At 38.5% G+C, this 12,912-nt stretch overlaps 1 protein-coding gene and 1 long non-coding RNA gene across 4 annotated transcripts; one reads left to right on the top strand and one right to left on the bottom strand.

Annotated features, from left to right (window-relative positions):
• The first annotated feature begins 802 nt into the window (after window positions 1–802).
• Window positions 803–12,491, top strand: qua (villin like protein quail). 3 transcript variants are annotated; one of them, XM_065862911.2, is made up of 8 exons: window positions 803–1,068; window positions 1,202–1,250; window positions 9,372–9,581; window positions 9,640–9,842; window positions 9,901–10,813; window positions 10,877–11,884; window positions 11,952–12,149; window positions 12,213–12,491. In XM_065862911.2, the coding sequence occupies exons 1-8, from the start codon at window positions 1,058–1,060 to the stop codon at window positions 12,324–12,326; spliced, it is 2,706 nt and encodes a 901-aa protein (XP_065718983.2). In that variant the 5' UTR covers window positions 803–1,057; the 3' UTR covers window positions 12,327–12,491. The 3 variants fall into 3 exon arrangements, with proteins under 3 accessions (XP_065718983.2, XP_016945667.3, XP_016945666.3); XM_017090178.4 differs by having other exon boundaries at window positions 804–1,250; XM_017090177.4 differs by lacking the exons at window positions 803–1,068; window positions 1,202–1,250 and adding an exon at window positions 6,497–6,991.
• LOC139353042 (uncharacterized) lies at window positions 12,363–12,878 on the bottom strand. Its single transcript, XR_011604157.1, has 2 exons — window positions 12,635–12,878; window positions 12,363–12,570 (listed from the first exon to the last, which is right to left on the bottom strand). It is a non-coding gene; the product is annotated as an uncharacterized lncRNA (long non-coding RNA).
• Between the last annotated feature and the right edge of the window lie 34 nt (window positions 12,879–12,912).

Below are 12,912 nucleotides of genomic sequence, written 5' to 3'. Positions count from 1 at the left end.
TTGATGCACATAGGAAAAAAAATCTTACATATTTACTTCACGTTAATAATTTAAATTTAATAATTAATTTTAAAATATTCTTTAAATAAAATAATAAAAATATGTAATGTATTTTACTTTTCAGTAATAAAACACAGAAAAATAGGTATAATAAAAATTAAATTCTTTAATGAACTTAATGTTGTTATCAAAAATATCAAAATCTATCTATTACATTGATGCACACAGAAATCTTACGTTGGAATGTGAGATTTGCGATTTCTGTGGCACCTCTGAATATCTTAAAAATGTAAAACTCACCAAGGAAAAACTTATGGTTAACAAGTTTAAAGTTATATATACAAAACATATTTTTAACCATTTTTTTTTTGTACTTTTAGTTATTTTTCACATGCATGTTGCACGACAACTGTCATTGCTCAATGTATGAATGTATGTACAAATGTACATTTTTGAAGTATGTACATACATACATACATACCTGGCACAAAGCGACGCACTTTCCACATCTTGAATTCCCGGCTAATGCATTGCAATTGCCCAGCTTTTTGCTTAATTGGCTAGCGTTTAAACACCTTGTAAGTTGGTAAATAATAGTTTTCGCTGTCCAATGGTCGAATATACCCAAAAAAAAGTTGGCCATGGTCAAAGTGGAACTTGAAAGGGTCACATTCACCGACGTCGACGTCGGCAGAGGAACATACCTATGTATGTAGCAAGTATACAAACATATGTACATAAGCATGTACATTTGGACGTGCGATCGCCCCGCTTCAATTGAAGTTTTTCACGTTCAGTCGTAAGCCGACTTTTCACGGGTTAAGTTTAGCATTTAGAGCGACAGATCAGCGACCGGATCGCACGAATATATCCTTTCTTCCACTTCCGCTCGCCGTTAATTCGGGTTAATTTGTTTTGAAAGTGCGCTAAAAAAAAATAAGGCAGTGCCAAAAACGCGTTATCACTTCTGGTTCGCTCTCTTTTTCTCACACTAACGGTAAACTGCGCGAAGAGGCGCGCGAAAGCAAATTACAAAAAAGGCGGCCAAATAAAGCGAATGCCACAAAGGTGACAGCAATAAACACAACAAATAGTCTGCAAAGTGCGAAAAAGTTAATTAAATAGTTTAATTTTGGACTTGCAACTGCATGCCACTAAGCGCGCACACAAATAAATAGAGAAAAATACATTTGCATTGCAGCAGCCGCAAATTGGACCACAAAATGCCGCCATTTAATTTCATCAAGCAGGTGAGTGCAAATTAATTAAGTGTTTCTACACGTTTTATGGCGCGAAGTAATTAATTGGGTGTTTAGGCGGTAAGTGGATGCAGAAATCCGAGCTTTCGATTGCAGATGCATTCGCAATCGATGCAGACATTTCCTAATCGATAAATATGTTACATTGCGAACATATGTACATATCTGTACATCACTATGAATTGTCTAAGAACGGTTAAAATTCGAAGTTTACATGATACTTGATTTCTTATCCAAATTACCAAAATTGTTTTATTTTTTTCAGAAGGTTTCTTTTAAAGTATGTACATATGTTCCTTGGGCTTGACACTACATCTCTTCATTTACTTATTCTCTGGTTAAAAGAATATTACATCTCTTAAAGTCAATATTATAATGAAGGATTTATTTGGTTAGACAACATTTTAAGCTAAACCCTGTTGATTTCTATTTACAATATAAACTACATATGTAAATCACTTTTGTCAGAAGGTTTATTTTAAAGTATGTTCCTCGGGCTTGACATTACATCTCTTTATTTATGTATTCTCTGGTTAACAGACCATTACATCACATCTATGTACTAATGAAATATTTCTTAGGTTAGACCAAAATGTTACCAAAATACACATGTTAAGTTATAAATGCTTAATATATGTGGTTTAAAATTGAACAGGAAAACCATTCATAAGATAATATTATCATATCAATATTTTTCTTTGATATGAAGTAATGAATTATCAATGTTATCAAGGTAATTTTGCTGCCGACTACTTTCCTTTGATAGAAAAACAATTCTCTCGACCTTGCATCTAGAAATCAATTAATTGAAATATCAATCCTGTTCCAAGAATAAGCAATGATTTATGACAAACAAATGAATCGAAGCACCCAAAGATAGCACAGTTCCCGTTCCACACAATCTAACATTATGGAGGCTCCAATTTACCATATCTGTGGAAGACAAGCGGCAGACAAGAGACGTGTCTAATTGGCAAATTCAAAACAAAGAAAATATAATACGGGAAATGGTAAACCAATTTGAATGGTTTCAGACCAGAGCTAATGAAATGCGAGCAACGAAAATGGATTTATCTGATTCAGGCGCCTAGCTGAAGACCCCAAGAAGTGGTGACCCAAAAGAGATTTAGCTTAATTAAGCGGGCTTCTGGAGAGGCTTGAAGATAGCTTCCGGTGATTAAATGTCAGAAACAAGATCTTGGGAGAACTACGCATAAACACGAATCTTGTGAAGCCAAAGAATCCATAAAGGTGGGAACAATTTCTACGCAACTCTATGTCCAACCCATCCGCAGCTTTCTTTATGTTTTTATGGCTTTTCCCCCACTAATTTTGTGGGATCTTAGACTTGGGCAAATGCAAATGGGTCAATGGACAGCGTTTCTAAGGCTATGTGTATTATTATGGCCGACTATCTTTTAAGGGCCTGCCTAATGAATATCCAAGCTGAAGCTTTTCCCACTCTTGTAATAATTAAGACGAATGACCCCTTAGTTAGAAAGTTATTGCAGCACATCTGCGTGTAGTCCAAGTCTTTTTTTATAGAGATTATCTCAACGCAGCTGAACCCGAACCGAATCTGTTTATATGTACTTGCATTATTCAGTTTTCTGTTTTTAGTATTTAACGCCGGGTTAATTGCATGTTAAGTAACAGTTAAATAACCGTTAGGCGGCGTTTTTTTTTTTTATGGCTCCCAAATGCTCAGCTTCCATCGCAATTGTTGTCCAACTTTTCACTACCTCCGATTTCAATGAAGAAATTATTTTGAACTCTTCGTCGTCTTAAATTCACCCACACTTTGGCTTTTGGTTTTTTTCGTTTTTGGCGTGGGAAGCAGACAATACCGAATTGTTATTACGAGTAGAAAATAAATAAAAAAAAAAGGGGAGAAAAACCACAGCAAAACTGGAAAATAACATCTGCGGTAGCAACTTCGTGAAATGCGCAGCGAATCAATTGTACCAGTTGAAAATCCAATCCGATTTTCAATCCAAAGATCGAACGCCTTTCAAACCGATTATGATTTGTAGTCTCCAGTTTGGTTCCCGCCTATCGAAGCTAATTAACCATTTGTTAATGCTAAATCAAAAGCACTGCCAGCCAAAACACCTGTTATTGTTATTGATATTCAGCTTTTACCAATCGAGCTGCCGTCATGTTTTGGCCTCGTAAAAGGCTATAGATGAGGAAAATTCCATTAAAGAGCGAAGATGAAATGATCTTTCTCAGGAATTTAAAAGGCGAAATATTTCCCATTGACCAATTTAAGTAAGGTGTTTGATTGCCCTTTCATTATCACTTAATTGTATTAAGATCTTGAAGATTTGATTAATTTAAGGTTTGATCGAACAATTTTCTTATAATAACTTAAGCTTTATTCATGCTACAAATGAGGTTGATTCTATTTGAATGTCATTAAATGGTGTTAGTGTTACTTAAATATCACTTTAATAATCACTTAATACAATATTTCTTAATATAAAAATGTTAGCTCTTACCGAAAGTTTTTCTAAGATGTTGCTAGAACCATAAAACTATTAGTTCAAGACATAGGATGTTGTAACCTTTATAGCTACGACTCTTAACTGTTTAACGGTTAACAAACCTGTTTTTTTAAGCGAAATTTGTGAAAAATGGAAACAAATTTAATAGTTTGTTTATGATTTGGAACTGTCTTGTGGCAAACTCAACTTAATGAAGTGATTGGTTAGATCACCTTTGTGAAATACAGTAACCCATTTGTTATAACACCTTTACGCCTTGCAAACTTGGCTATAAATCGATCGTGGTCCAAACTCTCAGAAGAGCAGTGGTTTCCCATTGAGAGGAGTCAGCTGGTGGTTTGGTCTGGATCTGGATCTGGAGTTGCATCTGGATCGGTGGGCAATTAACGTGGGCTGTTTTTCGCCCGAAGATGAAGAAGCTACCAGTGTAGCATGTTTGCCATTCCTTGGCCATCTTCAGTTGTGCCTAATGAAAAGCCTGGAAAAGAGCAAAGATCCATTGGCACAGGAAAACTGAAACAATATAAGAAAAAAAAAGAGTCCAAAGCGGTACATTGCCGGCCTGTTTCCCGTTGGCAGTTGCGGAAAATGAAAATGCCACAAGTCGATGTTGCATTATTGTGGGCTTTTCAGACTTCAGACTTTTCAGACGCTTTTCCAGACTTTACGTAAATGTCGCGTGTGTTGGCCACAAAATGGCCTTAATGTGTTTGGCTTTTTCGTACCGCAACAAAAGGCAAACAATCAAATTGTTTGCCGACTTTTGGCTAAAAAGGAAAAGTCAATTGGCCTGGTCGTTTGTCTTTTTGCGGGTTGACGTGTGTAATTATCATAAATCGTAAATTGCATTTTTCATCATGCTAAAAGTCGCACATTTTCCACTGAATGGCAAAAAAAATGCTTTGCATTTCGCATCTATATACATTTATAATTTACATTTTCATTTACAATTGCTTTCATTTTTTTTCGGTTTTGTTTTTCGCCATTTCCCCAGTTCACGCCTCAACCTCAACGGTTGATTGAACTTGTCAGAGTTTTGAGTTGGCCAGAGTTGGGGGAAAAACATGGAAACATGAAACATGGACAACAAAGAGAGTTGTGCTTTTTTGAAAGGCATCGCATTGTCTTGCCAAGATGCGGATACGTGGATACGCAGATACAAAGTTACACGGGCACACGGTTCTCTGGGCCAGAGACCCATTAGTGTCTTTCACGCTTTGGAACACACTGGAAAAGCATTTCGACTCATTACAGAGTCATACACAAAACACATTTCGACTTAATTGAGTCGAAACTCTGGCTCTGAATTGTTGAACAAATCGCTGCCAAAATTATTCCCCCGAAATAATTTTACCACTTTCCTAAAACGCTCCAACCCGAGGGAGTTTTGTAGTCTTCAGTTCCCAATCCACAATCCCCTGTTGGCTGTTAATGATTATGGCAAATGCCCGCCTGCCAGTCTTTAAGCATAAATCATAAAAGTGAAGACTCAAGCCAGTCGAGCGCGGCGGTTCGGTTGACAAAAGCCGTAGGATACCCGAGAGATGCAAATCGATGGAGTATACCATGCCGATATGGATTTCTTTTCCCGCTCCCGAGCTCCGCTGTTTGTGCTTGATTGCCTGTGGAGAATTTCAGTGCAGCGAAGTGTGGAGTCAGCGGGGATAGAGTCATTGGCTAGACGAGAAGTCATTCAGTAGAGTTCACTAGGTAGAAAAATTAACACTCTTTCGAGAGGTTAAGGTATTTAATATGTTATAAGGCCAAGTTTTTAAGTTTGTATACTATACTTAAACACGTTAGAATTTTTTGTCGTTCAATGCAGTTTTTGTAACATAAAAATTGTATAGGGCCTAATGAAAATTTTTAGAAAATGAATTCATAATTTAAATCAGAGCTTAAATTAAGCTCAATATCACATGAATAGTTTTCAGTTTAAGTCAGGTCATAAATATTTGAATTAGTATTTATTGAATTCCTTTGATTTCTTGAAGAAAAGATATAAATGTACAACCAAATTGTTAAGACTTAAAGCAACTCATATTAAATTGAAATTAATTCTTAAACACAGGTAACTATTGGAATAAAAAACTTCTAATATTTTCGAATAACTGAATAAAAATGAGTAACATCCATTAGTTTAGTGTTTCTTGAATATTGGGTTATCTTAAGGCAAAAAAAAATATAAAACGTTTTCTTAAATCAATAAATATTAAAGGCTTGTATAATATGAGTACTTTTAAAGCATCTAATTTCTAATTAAGATAAACTACTGAGATCAAAGTGCCTTCTCCAGCTGAAGGAACCGAAGAACACCCACTCCAAAGTAAATACTCACCCGCTGAGAGCTAATAGAAAGAATTAGCAAACACCCCGCAAGAATTTGTTAAGACCCTTGTGCCAGCACTTCCTCTTGGCCTTTTGCCCAGAGCCAAGTTCCGTTGGCCTGGGACCAAGAGCAAGAAATGGCCAAGAAATGGCTAAGAAACCGCAACAAAATGCGCTGCGCTTTCTGCATTTCTCAGCCAGTTGGCTTCGAAGAGGTTGGAGAGGAAAACCGACAATCTAACTGATATTTTCATTCACTTCTGAGTCACAGTCGCTTGCTGGGGCTTTCCACTTGCTCTATTGGCTCGGATCTCTTGGCCCGATGCTCTATGCTCGATGCTCGGTGCTGGCCTGGCCATAAACTTGGAGCGCGGCTTTTCGAGGCGAGCAGTCTGCAGTTGGCTTTCTGGTGGCAAAGACGCGTCGCACGAGACTCGGAAAAATCTCTAGGGAAAAACTCTAGCCGCAAGAGTCGGGAAACCGAATCTAAACCGTATCGAATCGAATCGCATCGAATCCAGCCTAGCATTTAACTTTACTTTCGGTTTTGTATCTTATTTCGGTTTAGATTTTTTGGGATATACAACACCCATTCAAAATTTTCGCCATTTTTTAATGATCGCATTTTGAGTCCCAGTTCGTCTTTCAATCGCTGCGTGTGTGTATGAAGTGAGTGTGCGGGGTGACATTCGCTTTTCAAAAGCGCTGGAAAAACTCGCAGCAAGGATTTCACTTTGAGCCGCACTTTTGCCGGCTTCCATTGGAATTGCCATCAATTTTGAGAGAAACAAAACTAGTTCAAGGCAACTTTGCAGTATCTTTCAGATACAGATACATCCGCGGGTTTTTGAGCCCCCTGCGACAAACATGGAGCTATCGCTGTCACCAAAAGAAACGGTAATTACAGGCTTTTCATTATGCATACCGCGAATCTCGAATCTCTCCCATCAGCTCTCTTATATTTACTTGAATCTTGGGGCTATCTTCACCCCGGACAAGTTTATTTAGCCAGTTTCAGCTGTTAATTATGAGTTTATGATTGTTTGCTAATCAATTGCAATCAATTTTCCGTGTTATGATGGTGTTTGATCAGGTCTTAAAAATGATTTGTTGACAGAGTTGTTGAGCGAAAAATTAATTATTTATTAATTACTAACGTGAGGAAAAATCAATTGTTACACATAAAGTGTACCGATTTTGTCATGTCTTTTAAAGGAAAATTTTTCTTTTATTTTCTGTAAAAATAAATCCATCGATGTCAATTGTGGGTATATCAACCCAGGCCTGTTTCGGGTTTTCTTTTCAACGGTTTTACTCGAATTCGATTTGTACAAATGTTCATTGATTAATTTTTCTTAGGGAATAAGAAATTCATCAAATATTTTATTTCTATAACAATTCATATGATATACTGATTTAATTCAAATCGAATTCGTGAAAAATTTTGGAAAGTAAAAATCAGAACAGGCCTACAAAAATTAAATTTTTATCAAAAAAGAAAGGATTAGGAAAAATTCTTTGTAAATGAATAAATTGGTTTATTCGACTTAGACGTAATCCAAATCTCCTACGTTTCTATAAGTAAACTACCAGATTTGTTTAAATGATAATTAAACCTACATTATTTTTAGCTCTTAACCAAACGGAATACTTTTAAAAAGTTTCCAAATTTGCTTTTACTTCAGAAGTAAATTAAACATTGCTCCAAATTTGTACTGACATTTAAAGCAATCTATGGCCAACAATTAAACTTTTCAGCTTCATCCATCAACTTAATAGCTTTACTCCAAAGAAAGTACAAATTTACAACAATAGCTGTCGATTGATTTTCGCGCCAAGCTTCACTCAAGATATATGGTTATCTTAATTTATTTTCGACATTCTATTGAGAACATTTCATCTATCAGCTTTCGCGTAGATTGCTGTCGCTAATTGGCGGCTGTGAAAGTCTCTTAAAGGCCATCAACTATAAAAACAAAGGCTGACAAAAAATAGTTATAATTTTCTATATATATATCTTTGCGGTTGTCAAAAGAAATTTACTTGTGCCCGTTTTTTTTTGTTTTGCTAGACCATGACAAATGTAGTTTAACTGTCAACAGTGAAGATCAATCAATCATAGAGTCAGGGAGCTGGAAAACCTGGTTAACCCAACCTCAGTTAAAGTAATCCGAGTTATTTCGCCATTTGCAGGGGACAATTAAAATGCTTTCATGTTATGTGTGCGGCGCATTTTATGCATTGCTTATTTATGAGCAGGCCCAGAAAAAGCCAGTCATTATGATTGTGATTTCCATGAAGTGTCATTTTGTGGGAGTAACTTACGTTGCCAGGCGAAGCATGAACTTGTTTTTGGTCACTGAGCACGCCGGTGTAATCACAGCTTCCAAATGAAATGGCTTCAAAGTCAAAGCATTAATTAGCCAAAGGCAGCCTAATGACCCCAAACCGTTAGCCAAGATCGAGATGAAGATGCAGTACGTTCATATATATGTATATGCACCCAATGGTTGGCAACCACTTTCCACCTTGCTGCGTTCCACAAATAAATAAAAGCATAATGTTCGACAGTAGGCAACAAAAACTGGCTGCACCACCAATGTGGTTGGATGTAGTTCACGCCCGCCTCTGTTCACTTTTAGTTTTCACTATCACTTGCGATGCAGAGCACTTCTCCAGACGAGTTTCGTTTTCATTTTTCTTTAGCCAATAGAAATTCAATTTTTGTTTTTATCCTTGGGCTTTAAAAAGTGTCTCATGACAGTAACAATTGGCAGTTTGAAAGGCGTTTAATGTCGTGACAAATGCTGTTCGAATAACCTGCTAGTGACATTGTCATCTTGCAGTGAAAATGGGAGTTCAGAATGGTAATTGCAGATGAAATATCATTAAATAAAACCTGAATCATTCGATTGGTTGAAGTTACGGCTACGTGCTTACAACTGGAAATCTTTAACTCTTATGGAAAGATTTGAACTTAAAATTTTTCATTTTTATTATTTATATTTAACTTTGTACATAAAATTTAAGATCCTTCTTTTATTAATACCTTTGCTAGAATTAGAAATAGGATATTTAAAGATGGTTTATCCTTGAAATTTATTATAATAAATCCTAACATTACAAAAATTATCGATTAGAACATTTCATCTTATATCTTCATCATCTTGTTTTTATAAAATACATATGTTTTAAAAGGGTTATTATAGAAATGTTATATGCTATTTTTTAATACACAACATTTTTATAATATGTATTTCCTATTAAATAATTTCAGGAGGTCCGACCCAACACCATTCCCGATCTCAAAGTAGACGCCACATTCCGTAAGGTGGCAAAAAATGCGATAACCTTTGCCCTGTGGAAGATTGATGAAGATCGCCTGGAGGCCGTTCCCCGATCGCAGTATGGAACCTTCTATGATAACTGCGCATACATTATCTATGCAGCGAGTTTGTCCGGACATTATGCCAATCATGAAACCATCGTAGGTAGTTTAATTAGTTTGTTAAACTAAGTTATTAATTTAAATTCCATGCTTATAGACACGCGAACAGAAGCCCAACGTGATTCTCGAGCGATATATCCACTACTGGTTGGGCAAGAATGTCAGCGAACAGAACCGCTCCAATGTGGTGCACAAAATCCAGGAGCTGGACTCGTATCTGGGAAATGTATCTTCAATATATCGCGAGACGCAGAGCTTGGAGAGTGCGAGGTTTCTGTCTTATTTCAAGATGGGCTACGAGTCAGTAACTTATATCAATCAGATCATGATCATGATAATAACCTAGATTCATTTGCAGTGTTCGCTCGGGAACCCTGATAAACGCCCCCAAGAGGCCACGCCTCTTCCAACTGCACGCCCGCAAGTGGCTGCGATCCATTGAGCAGGCAACCATAGATTGGTCTCACTTCAACTCAGATTACATAATGGTACTGCAAACGGATACCCTGGTCTTCGTGTGGATTGGTCGCTCCAGTTCGGGAATTGAGAGACGTAGTGCCCTCTCCTGGGTTCAAAAGCATTGCAGCGGATCTCCCATCACCATAGTAGATGATGGTTACGAACAAGCCATGTCGCAGGAGAATAAGGAGCTGTGGAACTCCCTGCTGCCGCTCAAGAAACGGATGGTCTGCCAGGCCAGTCAGTTGGTCAGCGAATACGCCGACTATAACAGCAATAAATTCCGAATCTACAAATGCAATCAACGCGGCAGATTACACCTGGATCAGTTGGATGTGGGCATGCCGGCAAAGGATGATCTGAGCGATGCCCATGGAGTTTATCTGCTGGATAATTACGGTCAGAGCATTTGGCTGTGGGTTGGAGCTCAAGCACCTCAAGCAGATGCCCTTTCTGCGATGGGAAATGGGCGAGCTTTTGTGAAAAAGAAGAAATATCCGGATAACACCCTGGTGGTGCGTGTTTTGGAGGGCCACGAACCGGTGGAGTTTAAGCGACTCTTTGCCAACTGGTTGAACGTTTGGCAGGAGAACACTAGGGGTCACAAGCCAGTGTCTACAAAGTTCGGAAAGCTGGATGCCCATTCCCTATGCGAACGCCCTAAAATGGCTGCAGATACACAGCTTGTAGATGATGGCAGGGGTGAAAGGATACTTTACCGAGTCTGGGGCGATCAGGTGCAGGAGCTGCCCATCTCCAAGACAGTGGTCTTCACCACCAATGCCAGCTACGTGGTCAAGTACAGTGTGCAGGTAAGAATGAGCATATACACTTTCTATAATCATAAAGGTAACACTTCTTCTTTTCCTCTTTAGTGCGCCACAGTTGTTCCCGCGGATCTGGCCTCGGTGGGCATTAAAACGATTATCTACCAGTGGAACGGGTCGGAGGCGTCAGCGGATTCCATTTCTCGGGCGGACAAGTTTGCCAAGGCCAGCTTCGATGCTCTAAATGAGCCGGGGATGTTTGTGCAGCTCTATGAGTTTGATGAGCCGCCGCACTTTCTTCAGATCTTCGAGGGAAAACTGATCATTATGCGGGGTCAGCGCAGCGAGATGCTTTACAATGGGAGCACAAACGGAGGTGACTTCTTGGCGGACACATTTCTCCTTAAGGTTTATGGCGATGCTAGCTACAATGCCAAGGCGGTGGAAGAGACACCACTGTCGTCGATCAGCTCCAAAGATTGCTATGTGATCAAAACGAATCATGTTTGGGTGTGGTGTGGTCAAAGTAGCACTGGAGATGCCCGCGAGATGGCCAAATCAGTGGGGGCGCTTCTGGGTGAGAGCTCTCTGGTCCTCGAAGGCAAGGAAAGCAAGGAGTTCTGGCAATCAGTGGCAATGTACTTTAACCAAACTCTCGTGATCAACGGAAATGGGAACTCGTGTTCCAGCAGTACCAGCAGCAGCAGTGGTGCTGGGAGCATGTGCAATGGAAGCTCTAATGGTGGCAACATATCACCCACTCTCAGCAATAATTGTTATCTCAACACCAGTGTTCCCAGTAAACCGAGACCTGCTGTACAACTATTTATGGTCTGGTGGCAACAGAGCTCGCTGAGATACGAGGAGATTCTTGGCTTTGAGCAGCAAGATCTCAGTTCGGATTGCACATATATCCTGGACACTGGAACCCTCACGTACGTCTGGCTGGGATCACAGGCTCCAAACCAGGAGCGTTACACGACCATTGCCCAAAGTTATATACAGAATGCTCCATTCGGACGCAGATCTGCTACGGCATTGGCCGTTGTGAAGCAGTTCCAGGAGCCAAATGTGTTTAAGGGATTCTTTGAGTCGTGGCAGAACGATTACGGAAAGGTATGTATTTGTTACAATTCGTAGAATTCAAAATGGTTATTAAATTTTCTAATTAACGTGCTTGCAGAACTTTCTATCCTACGAAAAAATGCGCAAGGATCTGGGAAATGCAGTACCCAGCCCCTCTAATCTCCCAAATGAGGGATCAGCTCTGCTCCTTAACAATAGACAAAAGGACTTTGATAATCACAAAAAGTACCCACTTACAGTTCTCATCCAGGAGATGGACATGCTGCCCCCAGAAATTAATCCACTAAAAAGAGAGGTCTGTTAATCTAAACATAAATAATTTTTGAACAGATTTTGTATAGCATTTTTTCTACTACAGGTTCATCTCACCCACGATGATTTTGTATCTGTTTTTAAAATGTCATTTTATGAATTTGACGAGCTGCCCAAATGGAAGAAAATGGAACTGAAAAAGCAGTTTAAACTGTTTTGAGCTTAACACCTTGTTGAAATGCGTGTAACGAGTGCGCACTGTATATAATCCTCACTTTTAATGAATACTATGAAGATATAGTAGCTGATTAAGCAATTTATGTTAAATATACATACTTTACGTAGATTTAATAAAGCGAAAACATGGAACTTTTGCAATTAAAAAGGGTATAAAAATGATATTATTTTAGGCCATCAAGTGGTTTCCACCTCCTCAGAATCTGGTTCGTCTCCACTGCCGGAACCTGAACGACAAAGGAAATCCATAGTTGACCAATGGAATAAATATGAAAAAAATTATAAACTTACTGGGAAACAAGAGTCCGAAAATGAACTCGAAAATTCCACCGATTAGATCCCAAAACATATTCGATCCGGTGTGCTCAACGTTTTGTAACTGAATACAAAGGCATTACTGCTCGAGAGTGATTTTGACCAAGACCCCTTTAATGAGCCATGACAAAAACGCACGAGCAATTGGAGCTTAATTCGAATCAAAAACGATTGCATGATTTGGGTCAATAATACACAAAATATATTGTGCCTATTGAAAACCTTTTAAAGGTAAGTAATCATATCAAATTTAT

Source organism: Drosophila suzukii, chromosome 2L, assembly GCF_043229965.1.
Source record: "Drosophila suzukii chromosome 2L, CBGP_Dsuzu_IsoJpt1.0, whole genome shotgun sequence".
Lineage (NCBI taxonomy): Eukaryota > Metazoa > Arthropoda > Insecta > Diptera > Drosophilidae > Drosophila > Drosophila suzukii.
The sequence above is the reverse complement of the archived record's forward strand: the minus strand, read 5'-3'. Positions and strand labels throughout refer to the sequence as shown.

What these genes read in the sequence shown, in the direction of transcription:
- qua (XM_065862911.2), top strand. An exon ending in TGGTCAAGTACAGTGTGCAG is followed by an intron (nt 10,814 to 10,876) that starts GTAAGAATGAGC and finishes TTTCCTCTTTAG; the next exon opens with TGCGCCACAGTTGTTCCCGC. An exon ending in TTAATCCACTAAAAAGAGAG is followed by an intron (nt 12,150 to 12,212) that starts GTCTGTTAATCT and finishes TTTCTACTACAG; the next exon opens with GTTCATCTCACCCACGATGA.